The following is a 20,147-nucleotide window of genomic DNA, read 5'->3' as shown; positions in this document are numbered from 1 at the left end:
AAGAAAAAAGAAAAAAACTCTGCTTACAGCTTGGGGGTTTAGAGACTCTCAACGCCCTAGATTTAAGAAAAGTCAAGGGGAGGAGAGAAATTGGAGAACGAACTTTCTACACCACAACTTCTTAGGAGATACTTCTTAAAAGGGGGGGTGCTGCCAGGCGCAGTGGCTCATGCCTGTAATCCCAGCACCTTGGGAGGCCGAGGCGGGTGGATCACCCTGAACGCAGGAGGCTGAGGTTGCAGGGAGCCGAGATCGCCCCACTGCACTCTAGACGGGGCGACAGAGCGACACTCCGTCTCTAAATAAATAAATAAATAAATGGGGGCCTGCTTAAAATGATCTTTGCCCTTAGACTGCAGAGTTTACTTTTTAAAAAGTGAAATGCGGCAGAAGGGGATAAGAAATCGCTTCTAGTTCTTTCTGTTCCAACTGCTCCCTCACTAGGAGGCTTAGGATAAGGCAGCCCCCAGCACTTTCTGCGAGTGGAAGTATCTTTGCCAGGTCTGATAAACGCTTGTGGAAGGAATACAGGACACACTCGCGCGGCAGAATCGCAAAAGGTCCCTGGTGTTCTCCGTGCACGGAGTTCCCCGCGCAGGGAGTTCCTGGCGGGCCACGCGCTCTCGCCTGCCCACCCGCGCCGAGCTGCGGGATGTCGGGGTACAGAGGCACTCGCGCGCGCGCAGGTGCATTCGCTCCAGGTGCGGCCGGCGCGGGGCGGGAACAGCTGCGGCCGAGGCGGGGGCGGGAAGGGGGTACAGAGGAGAGGCAGAAAGGAGGGAGGAGGAGGGGGAGGAGAAGGGAGGAGGAAGGGGAAAGGAAGAAAGAAGGAGAGCAGGAGGGCGAGGAGGGGGGGAGCGGGGAGGAGCACGCGGGGAGAAGGCAGCGGGGAGGAGCCTGCAGTGAGGAGGCAGCCGCGCTGGGAGGAGTCTGCAAACTTTCAGCGCGAGGGCATTGTGGGAAGCAGCCATGGTCTAAGCCGGGCGCCTCACCTGTCAGCCGCACCGGCTCCTGCGCTCGCCTCTCGCCCTCGCTTCTCCAGCGCTCCTTGCTCGCAAGGCGGGGGCGGCGGCGGCCCAGCCACGATGGTGAGTGCGGGAGAACCGCCGACCCGGCTAGGCGGTGGGGGCGCTCGCGCTCCGGGGAGGCACCTGGGGCGGCCGGGCCCGACGCGCGGCCGGGTGGGGGTGCGGGCCGAGTCCCGCCTGGCCACCCGAACCGTGCGTCCCTGTGGCCCCACCGCCCCGGACGGTGCGGACGCGCCAGGATCGCTTGCCCGGGATTCCTGCGGCAAGTCGGCGCTGCGGCTCCATTCATTCATTCGATCCGCGTTAGCTGAGTGCTTAGCCTGTGCCGGGCTCAGTGCTGGGCGCTGGGGATGTCGCGGGGGACCAGGAGGAGCCCCTGTTCTCCAGGAAGCTTACCTTCTAGGAGGGGGAGCGGAGGGAGGGAAACATGCAATATGCAAGTAAAATGAAGAGAACTTCTAGAGTAAGAAGCGCTCTGAAGTCTCAAATACAACCGGGTGGAGTGGCAACTTTTCATTTGGCAAAGCCTCTTCAAGGACATGACATTCTAGCTGCTGGAGGTCCTGGAGGGGCGCTACAGGTGGATTAGAGAGAGCAAAGCGGAGGGGAGAAGGCCTTGTCTGTGGCAGGAGAGGTGGGCATCTGCCAGTTGAGGCGGGTTTTTATAGGCCAAAATAAGGAGTTTGGCTTTGGTTCCAACTGAGTAGGGGAAACCTTGGGGACGTTTTAGCAAGAAAACTGACCTTACCCTTTGTGCACTTTTGTTTTTTTGAGACGGATCTCACTCTGTCGCCCAGGCTGAAGTGCAGTGGTGTGGTCTCGGCTCTGCCTCCTGGGTTCAAGCGATTCTCCTGCCTCAGCCTCCCGAGTAACGGGGATTAGAGGCCTGTGCCACCACACCCAGCTAATTTTTGTATTTTTAGTAGAGACGGGGTTTCACCATATTGGCCAGGCTGGTCTCGAACTCCTGACCTCAGGTGATCCGCCTGCCTCGGCCTCCCAAAGTGTAGGGATTACAGGGGTGAGTCATTGCACCCGGCCTGGTGTGCACTTTTAAGAGATCCCTTTGGCTGTGGTTGGAGAACGGACTGGGGTGTGTAAGGGCAGGGGATAGGAGGTCAGGTTGGAAGCTGAGGCTGGCTGCAGCCCTGCTGGTGAGAGATCTGGTGACCTGCACTTGGGTGGAAGCGATAGCTCAGGCTCCTCTTGCTCTTGCCTGCTGTTTAGGGGCAGCCTTTTAAGAGTGTGGTGGTCTGAATGTCACTAGTCCCACTTCCCCAAGTGTGTGACCACTTCCCAAATCCACAGAAGGGAAGTGACCTGCACCCTGTGGGCCCACCGGAGGCAGGAGTGGGTGGGCCACGTGGGCTAAGAAAGTTGATCAACAAAGAGAGCCCGGGAGTGCTAAGCACCTGGCCAGCAAGACCGCAGAGGCTGGTTCCTGTTAAAGGTTTGGCTGCACACACTAGCGGCGTCATTTTTGTCTGTTGAGGGTTCCTTGTAAATACAGCGTGATGCAAAAACAATGCTGTAAATAATGGAGCAGGTTTCTTGGCTTGCTCAAGTTTCCCAAGGAACTATGTGACAGATGCCCAGTCCACCAATGTAATTTGCCTAACGGAGGCTGGAATAAGGCCCTGCGTTTCTGAGTCATCAAAGGCTGCCTTTGTGCTGAGGAATGGACCAAGGTTTGGTCTATGAGGAAAAGCTGCTCATCTGGACAATACCTGTGGTGGAGTTTTATTTTTTCTTGCTGGTGTCATACGTGTGATGAGTTGATCAGAAATGTGGGAAGTTTCTCCAGCTTTTCTACCAGCTTTTGCCAAATGGGAAACATTAATTTTTTTTTTTTCTTCGAGACAGAGTCTTGCTCTGTCACCCAGGCTGGAGTGCAGTGGCGTGATCTTGGCCCACTGCAACCTCCGTCTCCCGAGTTCAAGCAATTCTCCTGCCTCAGCCTCCTAAGTAGCTGGGATTACAGGCACCCGCCACCACGCCCAGCTAATTTTTGTATTTTTAGTAGAGACGGGGTTTTGCCATGTCGGCCAGGCTGGTCTCAAACTCCTGACCTCGTGATCCACCTGCGTCGGCCTCCCAAAGTGCTGGCATTACAGGCATGAGCCACCGCACCTGGCGGGGAAACATTAATGTTATTGGGCATTTGTGATAAGACAAGCAGGATGTCCCACTCTTTATATTCACGATCTCGTTCAATCCTTGCAACAAACAAATGAGGTTAAATCTGTTATGCTCATTGCATTTTAGCTACTCTGAGCTATTCTAGCAGTATGGCCTTGGACAATTCCTTGACCTCTCTGTCTCAGTTTGCCCATATGAAAAATGGAGACAATATCTCCTAACTTATAAGGCAGAGGTTCTGAAAGTGTGGCCTGAGTACCCCCAGGAGTCCCCAAGACTTTTACTGGAGGTCTGCAAGGTCAAAACTATTTTCATAATAATACTAAGATTTTAATTTTCCCATTTCATTCTCATTCTCACAAGACTACAGTGAAGTTTTCTTATGTCTACATAAGCTGAGATAGTACAACAGATTGAACACAGATGCAGATAGGAAAGTCCAACTGTCTTTGATAAGCCCAGACATTAAGGAGATTGCAAAATTGTAAAACAATGCCATGCTTTTTACTAATTTTTTTTTTTTTTGCTTTGGAAAAATATTGTTATTGGTCATAAAAATGTTATTTATGTTTAATGTGTAATAGGTTTACTATTGTTTTTTCTTTGTATTTATTTATTTTTGAGACAGGGTCTCTGTGTCGCCCAAGCTGAGTGCAGTGGTGTGATCATGGCTCACATCAGCCTTAACCTCCTGGGCTCCAGCAACCCTCCTATCTCAGCTTCCTGAGTAGCTGGGACTGTAGATACGTGCCACCATGCCCAGCTAATTATTTATTTATTTTGAGACAAGGCTTGTTCTATCACCCAGAGTAGAGTGCAGTAGCATGAACATGGCTTACTCCAGCCTCAACCTACTGGACTCAAGGCATCCTCCTACCTCAGCCTTCCATGTAGCTGGGACCACAGGTGTGTGCCATCATGCCCAGGTAATTTTTTGATTTTTGTATAAATGAGGTCTTACTTTGTTGCCTAGGCTGGTCTTGAACTCCTGAACTCATGTAATCAAAGTGCTGAGATTATAGGCATGAAAAACTGGGCCCAGTGGAATTTTTTACTTTTTGTAGAAATGGAGCCTACCTATGTTGCCCAAGCTGTATTGTTTTAAAATATATTAATATCTATTTTTTATTTTAATTTCAAATACAATAAATATCAGTAGATATAATCCACATCAACAAAAAGGTCTTTGGGATTGGCAGGCGGATCACCTAAAGTCGGGAGTTTGAGACCAGCCTGACCAACATGGAGAAACCGTGTCTCTACTAAAAATACAAAATTAGCTGGGTGTGGTGGCACATGCCTGTAATCCCAGCTACTTGGGAGGCTGAGGCAAGAGAATCTCGCTTGAACCCGGGAGGTGGAGGTTGTGGTGAGCCAAGATCGTGCCATTGCACTCCAGCCTGGGCAACAAGAACAAAACTCCATCTCAAATAAATAAATAAAGAGGGTAAAGGCATCCGAAAAGTTTCATAATCACCGTCCTGGAATTTAACAGGTACCACGAGTGAATGCGTGTGAAGGTGCTTCAAGCAGCTTTGCCGTCGTAAGTGCTCAGTAACCATCACCTCTCCTCTGTTATTACCTTCAAGTTGTAAGAAAGAATCGGCGGCCCTCGCTAGTGTCCAGCACCTCTGAGATCTTTGTTGAGGCTCACTATGTAACTCCCTGTCTTTCCTGCTGCTTCATTCCTGACTTTTGCTGACTCTTATGCTAGGAAACTGATAGATACTTACTGGCAGATCTAGGCACCTAGTACTTTACACACAGGAAGTGGTTCTTGATTCCATGGTGCCAGTGACCCTGGTTTCTGGCACAGAGATTTCATATCTGGTGCGTGTTGGGACTGTGTTTGTATCTGGATCACACTGTTTGAAGCAACTGTGTACTTCTCCATCTCACCTTTTAGAAATCTCTATCTTGGAAAACAGTGTTAGGGCTATTGCACTTCAGGAATCCCACGGGCTGAGCCCAGTGTGCTTAAAAAGGCTTATGGGGCAGAATGTACTGTTGAATGGTTGGCAATGTTGACAGATGGAGGAGGATTATGTTGTTTATGTATGTATGTATGTGTGTAGGTATTTATTTATTTTGCCTTTAACAAGATAGCTGTGGGGATGTATATGGTGACATTTGAAATGCTTTGGGGTACTTTTAATAAAAGCACAAGTGGACTTTGATGTATGTAGTCCATGTGCTTCTGAAAAGTTGAGGTGACTCAAAACCACATTGTGAACAAAACAGTAGAGCCACCTATTGAAAGAAACTCAAATGGTGATGCCTTTGGAAACATGAATAACCATCTTTTTGTGTTGCAAATTTTGCTCTCATAATGTATGTTATTTATGTAAAGTAGGATAGACTTATGCTAAAAAAAATATCCAGGATTTTTTTGGGGTGTATGATTTAAAATCTGACTTGAGAGAACTTACCAAACAGAACTGGAAAGCCATTTCTTATTCAGAATATATTTAAGTTTGAAATAGTAGGAGTACACCCTTCTCCTAAAAAAAAAAAAAAAAAAAAAATTCCCTTGTTCATTGTAATCTCATGGAGTTGTGGAGGGTGAGGGTGGAAAAACTGAACTATGAACCTGTAGGTCCTGCCACGCCCCCTTCCCCTTCTGTATCAATTTTATGGTCTGAAGTTTCAATTATTGTAATAAGCATGTAATGATTTTGGCAATTTAAGTTCCAGTTTGAGGGTGAAGCGGTCTATTACACTAATGAGTGCTTTCCTCCTCGGAGACTTGGTCTAGGCTGCTGGCCAGCAGTTTGTGTAAGATCGAGGGCTTTGGAATCAGGGGAGAAATGACCCTTTGTGGTGTTCAGTTGTCCCAAGAGAGCTCACCTCCACTGGCGCTTCCCACAGGTCTCCCAAAAACACCAGTGAGACTTGTATTTACTCCTCACCAGGATTGTTATTTCTGAGTTTCTATCACTCGTTTTTTTGTTTGTTTGTTTGTTTATTTTTTTGTGGTGAGTACTGTCAACTGCTGATAACTTTTGTGTGGCATTTTGCCAACAACAGCTGTAAGGAAGCAGCACACTGTGTATTTGCTGAACTGTGTTGTCAATGTCTGCCCTTTTGGGTCCCATGAATTATTTCATTTTAAGACATAATGATAAAACTACTCCCCTTTCCAACACACACACACACACACACACACACACACACACACACACACACACACAGAAAACTCCTTTAATAATCCCCAGAATAAATACCTTTTTTTTTTTGAGACAGAGTCTCACTCTGTCACCCAGGCAGGCTGGAGTGCAGTGGCATGATCTCTGCTCACTGCAAGCTCTGCATCCTGGGTTCACACCATTCTCCTGCTTCAGCCTCCCGAGTAGCTGGGACTACAGGCGCCCGCCACCACGCCCGGCTAATTTTTTTGTATTTTTAATGGAGACGGGGTTTCACCATGTTAGCCAGGATCGTCTCGATCTCCTGACCTGGTGATCTGCCCGCCTCAGCCTCCCAAAGTGCTGGGATTACAGGCATGAGCCACCGTGCCTGGCCAACAGAACAAGTACTTCTTGATGTCTTCCTGAATTGTTCTTTTGATATTGTTTTGTTGTTACCATAGCCAGTGTTTCTCCCAGACACCTGAAACTTCACTGTGGTTCTGTGGTTCATTTCTTCCCTGGGGCCTGTCTTTTTCTCTCTCAGAGTCTCCCTTTGTGGTATACCTTGTTTTCCCTGATACTTTCTCTGTTTAACCTGAAGTATCCAGGAAAACTCTCTTTAAACCATGTGAAGCTCCCCCATAACCTATGACACGAAAGAATGTACACAAATGTCAGAGGCAAATGCTCCTAAATTCTCTCAGTGGCATATGAAACTATCCAGCCAGCACCCTGACTAAGGAAATGCATTTCTTGACCGGGCACGGTGGCTCACACCTGTAATCTTAACACTTTGGGAGGCCAAGGTGTGTGGATTGCTTGAGTCTGGAAGTTCGAGACCAGCCCAGGCAACATGGCGAAACCCCATCTTTACAAAAAATACAAAAAGTATTAGCCGGGCGTGGTAGTGCACCCATGTAGTCCCAGCTATTTGAGAGGCTGAGATGAGAGGATCACCTGAGCCCAGGAAGTCAAGGCTGCAGTGAGCCGTGATTGTGCCACTGCAGTCCAGCCTGGGTGACAGAGTGAGATCCTATCTCCAAAAGAGAAAGGGGCCAGGGTTGGAGGCTCATGCCAGCACTTTGGGAGGCTGAGGAGGGAGGATTGCTTGAGCCCAGGAGTTTGAGACCAGTGAGACTCAGTCTCTGTTAAAAAGAAAAAAAATGTATTTCTTGTATCACTGCTAGTAATAAGGTAAATTAAAAATTTTAACAGTGAAAAAGGGATACTGAAAATCATTCAAGTTGGAAATAGAATGCTATCGACCATCACGAGGAAACTGGCCTCTGCCAACATCCCTTTTCTAAAAACTTTCTTACAGGCATCTCTGGGCTCTGAAATTCCTGCCTCTCAGTAGCTTCTGAAACTGCCTGGGGCAAAATATGATCCCTCATTAGTCTTTCAGTGCAATGGGGCATGGACCTAGTACATTCAGTTAAGAATAAGTGCACAAGAGATTCCGTATTTAATGTCCTTGTTGGATCTTCTCTAACAGGATTTTCTGGGCTGGTAAGAAATGATTGGTGTGGGTTGAAGCTCAGTGGACACTGAAATGCTACAGGAGACTTCCTTCCACACTGGGTATATCAAAGATGAGGAATGAAGGCATGGTTTGCAAACTGGGGTGCCCATATCTTCTGTGTACTCATCCTTGTAGACAGGAGTTGTCAAGTGATAAATACGACTCATCCCTGGAGCATTGTTCAGAATGATAATTTTTTTTTGGAGAGGGAATCTCACTCTGTCACCCAGGCTGGAGTGCAGTGGCGTAATCTCGGCCCACTGCAACCTCTGCCTCCCAGGTTCAAGCGGTTCTCCTGCCTCGGTCTCCTGAGTAGCTGGGACTACAAGTGCATGCCAACACGCCCAGCTAATTTTTGTATTTTTGCTAGAGATGGGGTTTCACCATGTTGGTCAGGCTGGTCTCAAACTCCTGACCTCAAGTGATCTGCCTGCCTCGGCCTCCCAAAGTGCTAGGATTATAGGTGTGATCCACAGTGCCCAGCCGAGAAAATATTTTTATATTAATACACTAATATATTTGGCTCCCGGATGCAAAATTCACACACACAAACCCTAAGACATATATAGTTTATGGCTTGCAGCTTAGGCTACCCTCCTGGTCTCATGAGGCCACCTGCCTTTCCTGCTGTTACAGTTATTTGGATAGAAAATTTGGAGAGACAATTTACTAAAGCAGAGGACAGTGAACTTTCTACGTAAAAGGCCGGATAGTAAATATTTTAGGCTTTGTGGACCCTACGGTCTTTCAGTATTCCTCAACTCTTCTGTTGTAGAGTGAAAATGCCGTGGACAAGACACAAATGGATGGAGCTGTGGTTTTTTTTTTTTTGTTTTTTTTTTTTTTGAGATGGAGTCTCACTCTGTCGCCCAGGCTGGAGCACAGTGGTGTGATCTCAGCTCACTGCAACCTCTGCCTCCTGGGTTCAAGTGATACTCCTGCCTCAGTCTCCCAAGTAGCTGGGATTACAGGTGTCTGCCACCTTACCCAGCTAATTTTAAACTTTTTTTTGAGATGGAGTTTCGCTCTTGTTGCCCAGGCTGGAGTGCAATGGCACGATCTCGGCTCACTGCAACCTCTGCCTCCCAGGTTCAAGTGATTCTCCTGCCTCAGCCTCCCGAGTAGCTGGGATTACAGGAATGTGCCACCACGCCCGGCTAATTTTGTATTTTTGGTAGAGACGAGGTTTCTCCATGTTGGTCAGGCTGGTCTCGAACTCCTGACCTCAAGTGATCCCCCCCGCCTTGGCCTCCCAAGCTAATTTTTGTATTTTTAGTAGAGACAGGGTTTTGCCATGTTGGCCAGGCTGGTCTTGAACTCCTCACCTCAGGTGATCCTCCCGTCTTGGCCTCCCAAAGTGTTGGGAGTATAGACATGAGCCACTGTGTCTGGCTGGAGCTGTGTTTTAATAAAACTTTATTTACAACAGCAGGCAGAAGGCCAGATTTGGCCTGTAAGTCATGGCTTATTGACCCATTTTCTAAGGCAGCTTCCACTAACTCATTCATAGGTATATTGGACAAATAATTTGGATGCCTGCCCCATGACAGGCAGGAGTGGCTACGTAATTTGCGGTGTCCAGTGCAAAATGAAAACGCTGGGTTCTGGCTGGGTGCAGTGGCTTATGCCTGTAATCCCAGCACTTTGGGAGGCCAACGCGGGTGGATCACCAGGTCAGGAGTTCAAGACCAGCTTGGCCAAGATGGTGAAGCCCCGTCTCTACTAAAAATACAAAAACGATCTGGGTGCAGTGGCAGGCTCCTGTAATCCCAGCTAGTCAGGAGGCTGAGAATCGCTTGAACCTGGGGGGTGGAGGTTTCAGTGAGCCGAGATCGGAGATCGCGCCACTGCACTCCAGCCTGGGTGACAGAGTGAGACTCAGTCTCAAAAAAATAAAATAAAAATAAAATGCAGGATCCCTTTTTCAAAGTTTACTGGGAATTTCAAGACAATGACAGCAGAGCATTAAACCAAGTTTTGGGTCCTTTTGAATGCAGGGCTTCTCCATGTAATGACCTTGTGTCCACAGAAACCAGCCCTGGGTCTGGGCCTCAGAGATTGTGTTGAACAAGCCAGAAGCCACCTGCTTGCACGGAGCTCACATTCTTGGTGAGGAGTTCTCTCAGCTCTGTAAACATTTTGGATCAATCACACAGGAGAAGAATTTAATATTAATCATTCTTGAGTCATCTCAGTTTTATTTCCTGGGAAGTTGCAGGTGGGCCATGTGGGGACCCAGACGTGGCACTTGGGGTAGGGGCAGTGTTGGCCTTGACAAAAAATTAGCTGGGCATAGTGGTGCACGCCTGTAATCCCAGCTACTCGGGAGGCTGAGGCAAAAGAATCCCTTGAACCTGGGAGGCGGAGTTTGCAGTGAGCCGAGATTGTGCCACTGCACTCCAGCCTGGGCAACAGAGTGAGAGTCTGTCTCAAAAAAAAAAAAAAAAAAAAAAAGAGAGGAGAATGTGGTGAGGGGGATGACCCCAGGGCCCTGTATGAGTGCTGTGATCTTAGATACTTGGTTCCTCCCATTTCATGAGATCACCTGAGCATGGAATAAGACTGCTTGGTTCAATCAGCACAGGGCCTGGCACCTGGAACACATTTCATAAATGCTAGCCAGGGCCATTTCTTTTTCTTTTCTTCTTCTTTTTTTTTTTTTTAGATGAAGTCTCTCTCTTGTACCCCAGGCTGGAGTGCAATGGCATGATCTCGGCTCACTGCAACCTTCACCTCCTGGGTTCAAGCAATTCTCCTGCCCTAGCCTCCTGAGTAGCTGGGATTACAGGCACCTGCTACCACGCCCGGCTAATTTTTGTATTTTAAGTAGGACGCGGTTTCACCATGTTGGCCAGGCTGGTCTTGAACTCCTGACCTCAGGTGATCAGCCCGCCTTGGCCTCCCAAAGTGATGGGATTACAGCACCCAGCCTAGCCAGGGCTATTTCTAAGAGAAATGGGAAAAGCTAATGAAAATACTTCAGAATTTTTTTTTTCCTCTGAGAAATTTATTTAAACTGATGAAATAAACAAAATCAGCCGGGCATAGTGGCTCATGCCTATAATCTCAGCACTTTGGGAGGCTGAGGTAGGTAGATCACTTGAGATCAGGAGTTCGAGACCAGCCAGGCCAACATGGTAAAGCCCCATTTCTACTAAAAATAAAAAAAAAATGTAGCTGGGTGTGGTGGCAAACCCCTGTAATCCCAGTTACTTCGGAGGTTGAGGCAGGAGAATAGCTTGAACCTAGGAGGTGGAGGTTGCAGTGAGCTGAGATCATGCCACTGCACTCCAACCTGGGCGACAAAGTGAGACTATCTCAAAACAAGACAAAATTATGGACTGCAGATATTGGGGGATGGGGGAAGGTAAGGATTACAGTAATCTCACATTTTTTTTTAAAGTGTGATTCAGAAATCTGTATAGAACTTTTTAATTTTGTTGTGTAAACAAGTACTTACCTTCAGTTTCATTACTAAGAAGTCATGTCTTCAGTTCTAAGTCCACTACATAAGAGAGTCCTGCCTTTCAAAGTCCACTTCGTCTCACGATAATCTAGTCTACATCAACCATCTTTGCAAAAACTATGGGGGGAGGGCAAGACTTGAATATACAATAAGGCAGATTTGTCTCTCAGATGGGTGCCTGAAGTTTGTTAGTGGTAAACTTTGAAAGGGTATGATGGATATACCATTGCCTGCCTCTTACAAAATTTTGCTTGTAACTGAAGTCATCTTTGTCAAGGTATAAAAGGCCCTGGGGATAGATTTTTAATGAGTGTTGAGTAGGAAGAAAATGAAAGTTCTTAATAACCATTAAGTGGTCATTACCATGCAGGGTGTTGAGTTTAGCATAGTTAAGCATAGCCTCTTGAGCAAAGTTCAAAAAAAGCATCTCAAAATTAGCTGGGCGTGGTGGTGCTCGCCTGTATTCCCAGCTACTTGGGAGACTGAGGTGGAAAGATTGCTCGAATCTGGAAGGCAGAGGTTGCAGTGAGCCGAGATTGTGCCCCTGAACTCCAGCCTGGGCGACAGAGTGAGACCCTGTCTTAAAAAAACAAAAACAAGAAAGCACCTCTATGAAATATGAATAGAGTCCTAAGTTATTAATTTTGTTTTTTTTTTTTTGTTATGTTTTTGAGATGGAGTCTCTCTCTGTCACCCACGCTGAAGTGCAGTGGTGCAATCTCTGCTCACTGTAACCCCTGCCTCCCGGGTTCAAGCAATTCTCATGCCTCAGCCTCTCAGCTAGCTGGGATTACTGGCGCACACCACTATGGTCGGCTAATTTTTGTATTTTTAGTAGAGATGGGGTTTCACCATGTTGACCAGGCTGGTCTCGAACTCCTGACCTCAAGTGATCTGCCCACCTTGGCCTCCCAAAGTGTTGAGATTACAGGCATAAGCCACCATACCTAGCCACAAGTTATTAATGTTTTATTCAACTTCAGAGTCGTACTGAAAATTTTCTGGAATTTCTGCTCCCTATTTCCAGTTCTTTTTTTCTCCTTGGGTGACTTGAAACACAACACAGGACTAGTCTGATTCTCAAAGGACTCCAGGAGAAATTCAATCAGCATATTTACTATAGGAAAAAATTAAACAACTGACAGGTGTTGTGGATATATTCAAAGTTGATTACTCTGTCAGGGAAAAATGATGAATGGAAAAATAATACTGTTTCAGGGTATTTCCCACCTGTTCATCTGTGTGTTCTTTTTGAGACAGAGTCTTGCTCTGCCATCCAGGCTGGAGTGCAGTGGCACAATCTCAGCTCACTGCAACCTCTCGTCCCAGGTTCAAGTGATCCTCCCACCTTAGCCTCCCAAGTAGCTGGGATTACAGGTGCCCACCACCACACCCAGCTAATTTTTGTCTTTTGAGTAGAGATGGGGTTTCCCCATGTTGGCCAGGCTGGTCTCAAACTCCTGACCTCAGGTGATCCACCCACCTTGGCCTCCCAAAGTGCTGGGATGACAGGCCTGAGCCACCGTGGCCAGCAATCTTTGTGTTCTTAACTGCAGTGGTTATTATTAATAGGAAAAAAACCCCACAAATATAAGATCTGTTTCTTGATTACAAGATACTTGTCATGTTTTTGGGCAAAATTTTTTACATGCATAGCAAATCTAGAGTGGAAAATTAAGCTCTGAAGTATGTTGTTAAATTATATAATTACTGCAGGAATTCAGTGGGGAGGAGATGGGAGAGACAGGCCTGGGGCTGAGCCTGGAAGGGTGGGATGACCCCGCCTTCAGCTCTTCAGAAAACAGTGTGTGTATGAGTGTCTGGATATGCGTGTGAGAGGGAAGGGGTCAGTGAGTAGAATAAAGAAAGGGAATAATTGTTAAGGAAATAGAAATGCTGGAGGAGAACTGGGTGAAGGTCAACCATGAGGAACTGTTTTCTTATTGACACTCCCATCTCCACCCTTTCTCCCCAGATCTGCCCCTCTGGTTAACCCCACTAACGAATTATTTATCCAGTATTATTGGAGTGACATTTCTCACGTGTGAATTTTTCACATAACTAAAAAACCTAAAAAAAAGTTAGAGTTAAAAAATATTAATGCCTTCCTTTTAGGCCAGTTGCGGTGGCTTACGCCTTCAATCCCAGCACTTTGGGAGGCCGAGACGGGTGGATCATTTGAGGTCAGGAGTTGAGACCAGCCTGGCCAAATGGTGAAACCCTATCTCTACTGAAAATATAGAAATTAGCTGTGCATGTGGCAGGCGCCTGTAATCCCAGCCACTCAGGAGGCTGAGGCAGGAGAATCACTTGGACCTGGGAGGGGGAGGTTGCAGTGAGCCGAGATCGCGCTACTGCACTTCAGCCTGGGTGACAGAGCAAGATTCTCAAAAACCCCACCTGCCTTTTGCATTTGGAGAAATGAGTCAAAAGTAGCTTGTGGGTTATCCAAAGTCAGGAGGTGCCTCAGCCACTCAACCGCATGGCTTAGGGGATGACCTTACCTTACCTTCCACACACGGTATAATGCTGTTGAAATTGCAGGTGTATTTAGGAGTCTCTGTGTATGTCTTTTGTCTCTGAGTGGATTATCTCATGTATCTTTTTTGGATATTTTTGTATATCTTCAAAAAACCATCTATAGCTGGGCCCGGTGGCTCACATCTGTAATCCCTGCACTTTGGGAGCCTGAAGCAGGCTGATTACATGAGCCCAAAAGTTCGACACCAACCTGGGCAATATGGCAAAACCCCGTCTCTACTAAAAAAATACAAAAATTAGCTGGGTGTCTGGGTGTGGTGGTGCATGCCTGTAGTCCCACCTCAGGAGGCTCAGGTGGGAAGATCAATTGAGCCCTGGAAATAGAGGCTGCGGTGAGCCATGATCACACCACTGCACTCTAGTGCAAGATCCCATTTCAAAAAACAAACAAAAACAAGGCAAACCATCTACTATCTCCCTCTATGCCCCTATATGTCTGCCCCCAGGCTCTCTTCCTCTGCCACTTTAATGTGTGCTTTGAGAAGGGAAGCTTATTTTTTAAATCTATTTTTAAAAATTGAGACATAAGAATTGTATAAATTTACACTGTCCAACAGGCTGTTTTGATATGTATACACATTGCAAAATGGTTAAATCAAGCTAATTAGCATATGTATTACCTACATATTTATAATCGTGTGTGTGTGATGAGAACACATAAAATATACTCTTAGTAATTTTCAAGTATATAATACATTGTTATTAACTATAGTCACCGTGTTGTACCATAGACCTCTTGAATTTACTCCTGTTGTCTAACTGAAAGTTTGTATCCTTCAACCAATATCTCCTCAATTTCCTCCCTGTCCCCCCAGCCCCTGGTAACCACCATTCTACTCTCTGCTTCTATGACTTCGCCTTTCTTTGATTTCACATTTAAGTGTGATCATATGGTACTTTTTCTGTGTTTGGCTTGTCTCACTTAATAGAATGCCTTTCAGGTTCATCCACATTCTCACAAATGACAGGGTTTTCTTCTTTCTAAAGGCCAAATAGTATTCCATTGTATATATATACCACAATTTCTGTATCCATCTGCGATGGACATTTAGGTTGATTCTATATCTTGGGCCATTGTGAAGAGTGCGGCAATGAACCTAGGATTGCAGATATCTCCTCCAAATGCTGATTTCATATCCCTTGGGTATATACTCAGTAGTGGGATTGCTGGATCATATGTGAGTTCTATTTTTAATATTTTTGGAGGGCCTTGATACTTTTCTATAATAGCTGTACTAATTTATTCCCACCAACAGTGTACCAAGGTCTCTTTTCTCCAACCTTGCTAACACTTATTATCTTTCATCTTTTTGATAGTAGCCTTTCTAACAGGTGTGAGGTGGTATTTCACTGTGGCTCTTAATTTGCATTTCCAGATGATTAGTGATGCTGAGCATTTTTTTCCCCATATACTGGTTGGCCATCTGTATATCTTTTTTTCAAGAAATGTCTATGTAGGTTTTTTGCCCATTTTTTTTCAGTTGGGTTTTTTTTTTTTTTTCTTGCTGTTGAGTTGTTTGAGTTCCTTATGTATTTTGTACCTTACCTCTTACTGGATTTATGAATTGCAAATATTTTCTCCCATTTCGTAGGTTGTGTCTTCACTCTGTTGGTTGTTTTCTCTGCTGTGCAGAAGCTTTTCAGTTTGATGTAATAGAGGAGTTTATTTTATTTTACTTTTATTTTTATTTTATTTATTTATTTTTTTGAGACAGAGTTTTGCTCTTATTGCCCAGGCTGGAGTGCAATGGCGCGATCTCGGCTCACTGCAACCTCCGCCTCCCAGGTTAAAGCGATTCTCTGCCTCAGCCTCCTGAGTAGCTGGGATTACAGGAATGCACCACCATGCCTGGCTAATTTTGTATTTTTAGTAGAGATGTGGTTTCTCCGTGTTGGTAAGGTTGGTCTCAAACTCCTGACCTCAGGTGATCCACCTGCCTCAGCCTCCCAAAGTGCTGGGATTACAGGCATTAGCCATTGTGCCTGGCCTATTTTTATTTTTTTTTAAGACAGGATCTTACTGTGTCACTCAGGCTGGAGTGCAGTGGAATGATCATGGCTCACCACAACCTGCGCTCAAGCAATCGTCTTGCCTCAGCCTCCCGAGTAGCTAGGACTACAGGTTGTGACACCATGCCCAGCTCATTTTTTCTATTTTTTTGTAGAGACAAGGTCTCACTGTATTGCCCAGGCTGGTCTCAAACTCCTAGGCTCAAGCAATCCTCCAATCTCAGCCTCCCAAAGTGCTGGGATTATAGGCGTGAGCCACTGTGCCTGGCCAGGAGTTGATTTTAATAGCAGCTTAAGACAATCACCATTAGTAAGGCAGAAGAGCATATTGTTTGGAAGGATTGCTGGACTGGACAATGAGGGGACTTCATTTCTATACTCAGCTGTGCCGATAACTGCGACCTCCCCACAATATCTAGCTTCTCTGGGGCCTGTCTTTGGTTGTCAAATGAGAACTTGGGCCTGAGATACAATCTTAAAAACCTTTTCTGGCTCTCAGTCTGTTATCAGCTGCAAGAAAATAATAATATGCTTCTATGAACATAATGTACGTTGTTTTCCAAGTGTGTCAGAATCAAAAGCAAGGCTGACCTGATGCTCAGTTGTTAAGCATATGTCCTTGTGTTGCTGTTGCCCAGGAGCCAGGCTCATCCAGGTGTGGCTGGAAGATGGGGGTTTTCATGTCCACAGCTGGCTGGAGGGGCCAACAGCCATGCACATAGGGGGCACGTGGCTGCATTGCTCATGAATCTTGCATTGCTCACGAATCTCTGTGTGTCTAGCTGCTATAGTAAGCGCAGTTTTGGCTTCAATGAGATCAAGTGGAGAAGCAGCACAGCACTACTATTTTGCTTTAGGCATATATTTATTGAATACCTACCAGAATTGGGACATTATTAAGAGATAAAAAGGTAACAAAACTGGCTGGGTGTGGTGGCTCACGCCTGTGATCCCAGCACTTTGGGAGGCCGAGGCAGGTGGATCATGAGGTCAGGAGTTCAAGACCAGCCTGGCCAACATAGTGAAAGTCCATCTCTACTAAAAATACAAAAAATTAGCTGGGTGTGGTGGCGGGTGCCTGTAATCCCAGCTATTCAGGAGGCTAAGGCAGGAAAATCACTTGAATCCGGGAGGTGGAGGTTGCAGTGAGCTGAGATGGTGCCACTGCACACTGCAGCCTGGGCGACAGTGTGAGACTCTGCCATAGATAGATAGATGTATAAATAGATAGATAAATAAAGTTAGCAAAACTGATTATGCTTCTGCTCCAGGGAGGGAAGGCATCCATACCTAGAGCAGCTTGGATGTCATTCTAAATAGAGAGTTTCTCTCAAGAGCATGGAAGATGAAGGTATGGTCAGGAGGCTCACTGTGTATAGGGAAGTATGTGTTTTGAGAGCACCCTGAAAGTATGTTAGAGACTTAGGTTAGTGAGAAGTGTATTTCAGGCACGATGGGGGAAGGAGGAGCTGGGGCAATGAGAATGGTTCCAGAAAGGTGTGTTTCAGCGTTTGCAAAGCAGATTGGTTTGGCTGCCCATGGGAATGAGTTTGGGAAACACACACGTACCCTCAAAACGTCAGCAATCTAGCCCCCGAGAAAAAGTGGAGTCATTTGGTGGAGAATGTTGATTTGCAAAGGAAATTTTCTCCTTACATTTGTCTGGAGGGCAGTCCAGGAAGGTCTGGCTTTTTTTTTTTTTCTTTTCTCCTAGTTTGGAATCACCGACTCATCATTTCCTAGGTATATAGAATACGAGTAAAGTAATAGGTGCTGCTTGGGACAAACACTTAAACTTAAATTCTTGCCTTTCTGTGATTTTTTTTTGGATGATAGGGATAGTATGTACCCATATAGATGTTACTGATTTAAAGTATTAAAGTGAAGTTTAAAGTTTTGTGTTCATTTTCTTATATATAAGATGAGTTAAACAAGCACACCCCGTGCCTCAGAAAAAGTTGAACTCATGTTTGCCTTGGACATTTTGAAAAAAAATACTCAGGCAATAAATATTTATTGAACAGCTATATGTCAGTCGATGCATATTAAGTTCTAAACCATTAAGTATATTTAAGAATAAAACATTTTAAAACGTAATGGACCTAAATGCGAAAACTTCAACTCTGGTCCCTTGTGTAAATCACTGGGAAAAAGACCTTTATCTTACATCAATTGCAAGATAAATGTATTTCAGTCTGAGAAAAAAACCTTTTAAAAGTGAGCTTCCTTGAAATAATAGACTTGTCTGATTTATTAGTTAAATTGATATCAAAGTGCCTTTAAATGACGATAGAAAGGAATTCTGGAGCAATTAGTTTAGCAAACATTATGCCAATAAAATTTGCATTGTTGCAATCTCTTTTACACATAAATCATTTTCAGGGTCAAAACACTGATATTTTAAAGGCCACACTAAGTCTTTCTAGCAAGTGTTACATTAAGGTTTTTTTTTAAATATAACTAGCTTTTAAATCCCATTTTTCCTGAACTCATTTTTTATAACCAGTGAATATAATAGTATTTTATCAGTAAAAGTTCAAAAAGCAGAACATATAAGGTAACAAACTTTGCAATAGTCACTGTGTTTCTAGCAAATGTTTGTAACATGAGTGCTTCTATAATATACTACTAATTTAGAATTATATTCTGTACTAGAGTCTTGACTATGGAAACTAAGAATTTAGGACCTTGAGCAAAAATGGCCAAAAAGGATGCAAAATTCTTTTTTTGGTTAACTGTGAAATTAGATAATCACAAAGATAGTAGGACTTTAATTTTTGTTTTTTTACACGAGGCATCTTGAAGCAGTATTTTTGTAACACCCTTGAAAGATATATAATTAAATGTCAATTTTATTGCCAACTGCCAGTTATTTATGGATGCCAATGACTTTATGGTTTATTTCTGTAGCTACACATTGCTAAAATTGGGTTAGGTTTCTGCATTTTAAAAGAACGAATTAAAATATTTGGCAAGTGGAAGAAGTGAGCAAACAGAGTGTGCTTTTTCTCCAATGAGTGATGTAAAGAAAGGTTATTTCCAGCAAAAGGACCTGAAAGTATCTGTTGCATTCTCCCTCAAAAAAGCTTTATGCAGTTCAACTACTTGGCAGGTATGATTAAAAATAAACAAAAAGCAAGTGTTTGAAATCGAAGATGTTAAATCTCTCTGCACATGGCTGTTTGCTATGACACCAAAACAGTCCAGGGCTGGGCGTGGTTTTGGCACTCACTGTGCTACTTTCATGTAGGGAGATGGAAGCCACCAAGTAGAGAACAAATGCCATATTTATTTCACACGAACCCTCAGTCACATCACATTATAAGTGTAGAAAAAGGCCCTGAAAAAATATGTAGTGGGATTTGAGGATGAAGGCTGGCTCACTATCAGGTAATTAGCCCTACAGTTACTTTATTGGCAATTAAAATAGTATCAAATTATTTCCCCATGCCTGAAGCTTAAATCTATAATCATTAAGTGATGTCATCTTTAAAGCAGCCAGTGGTCCTTAAGGATTTCTGGTGTAAGAACAACTTTGAAAATTTGGCCTGGTGCAGTGGCTCATGCCTGTAATCCCAGCGCTTTGGGAGGCCAAGGTGGGCTGATCACTTGAGGTCAGGAGTTTGAGACCAGCCTGGCCAACACGGTGAGACCCCGTCTCTACTAAAAATACAAAAATTATCTGGTTGTGGTGGCGCGTGCCTATAATCCCAGCTAGTCAGGAGGCTGAGGCAGAAGAATAGCTTGAACCCAGGAGACGGAGGTTGCAATGAGTTGAGACTGCACCACTGCACTCCTGCCTGGGTGACAGAGCAAGATGCCATCTCAAAAAAGAAAAGAAAATTTGCTAACATTTCTGGGTCTTTTCCCAAGAGCATTGCTTGTAATTGCAAAATTTTTCATATGCTTCCAGGATGCCTACAGACACTCCTTTTCCTTCCAGATTATCTTGGAAACTTGGACTTTTTTTTTGTTTTTTTTTTTGAGATGGAGTCTCACTCTCCCTCTGTTGCCCAGGCTGGAGTGCAGTGGCTCAATCTTGGCTCACTGCAACCTCTGCCTCCTGGACTCAAGTGATTCTCCTGCCTCAGCCTCCCAAGTAGCTGGGACTACAGGTGCACATCATGATGCCCAGCTTATTTTTATATTTTTAGTAGAGACTGGGTTTTGCCATATTGCCCAGGCTGGTCTCAAACTCTTAAGCTCAAGAGATCCACCTACTTTGGCCTCCAAAAGTGCTGGGATTACAGGAGTGAATGAATGTGCCCAGCTGGACATTTTTTATAGAGGTATAGAATCCAAGCTGCATTTGA

At 45.0% G+C, this 20,147-nt stretch overlaps 1 protein-coding gene across 2 annotated transcripts in view; it reads left to right on the top strand.

Moving 5' to 3' along the window:
• Window positions 1-939: 939 nt before the first annotated feature.
• Window positions 940-20,147, top strand: part of AP1S3 (adaptor related protein complex 1 subunit sigma 3) — an 85,802-nt gene continuing 66,594 nt past the window's right edge. The window contains exon 1 of one of the 2 annotated variants that reach the window (XM_030802927.1): window positions 940-1,088. In XM_030802927.1, coding sequence (XP_030658787.1) covers window positions 1,086-1,088 — 3 coding nt within the window. In that variant the 5' untranslated portion in view covers window positions 940-1,085. The remainder of the gene's footprint in view (window positions 1,089-20,147) is intronic. The other variant, XM_030802928.1, reaches the window with a different exon arrangement.

Source organism: Nomascus leucogenys, chromosome 22a (genome assembly GCF_006542625.1).
Source record: "Nomascus leucogenys isolate Asia chromosome 22a, Asia_NLE_v1, whole genome shotgun sequence".
NCBI classification, from domain to species: domain Eukaryota; kingdom Metazoa; phylum Chordata; class Mammalia; order Primates; family Hylobatidae; genus Nomascus; species Nomascus leucogenys.
The sequence above is the reverse complement of the archived record's forward strand: the minus strand, read 5'-3'. Positions and strand labels throughout refer to the sequence as shown.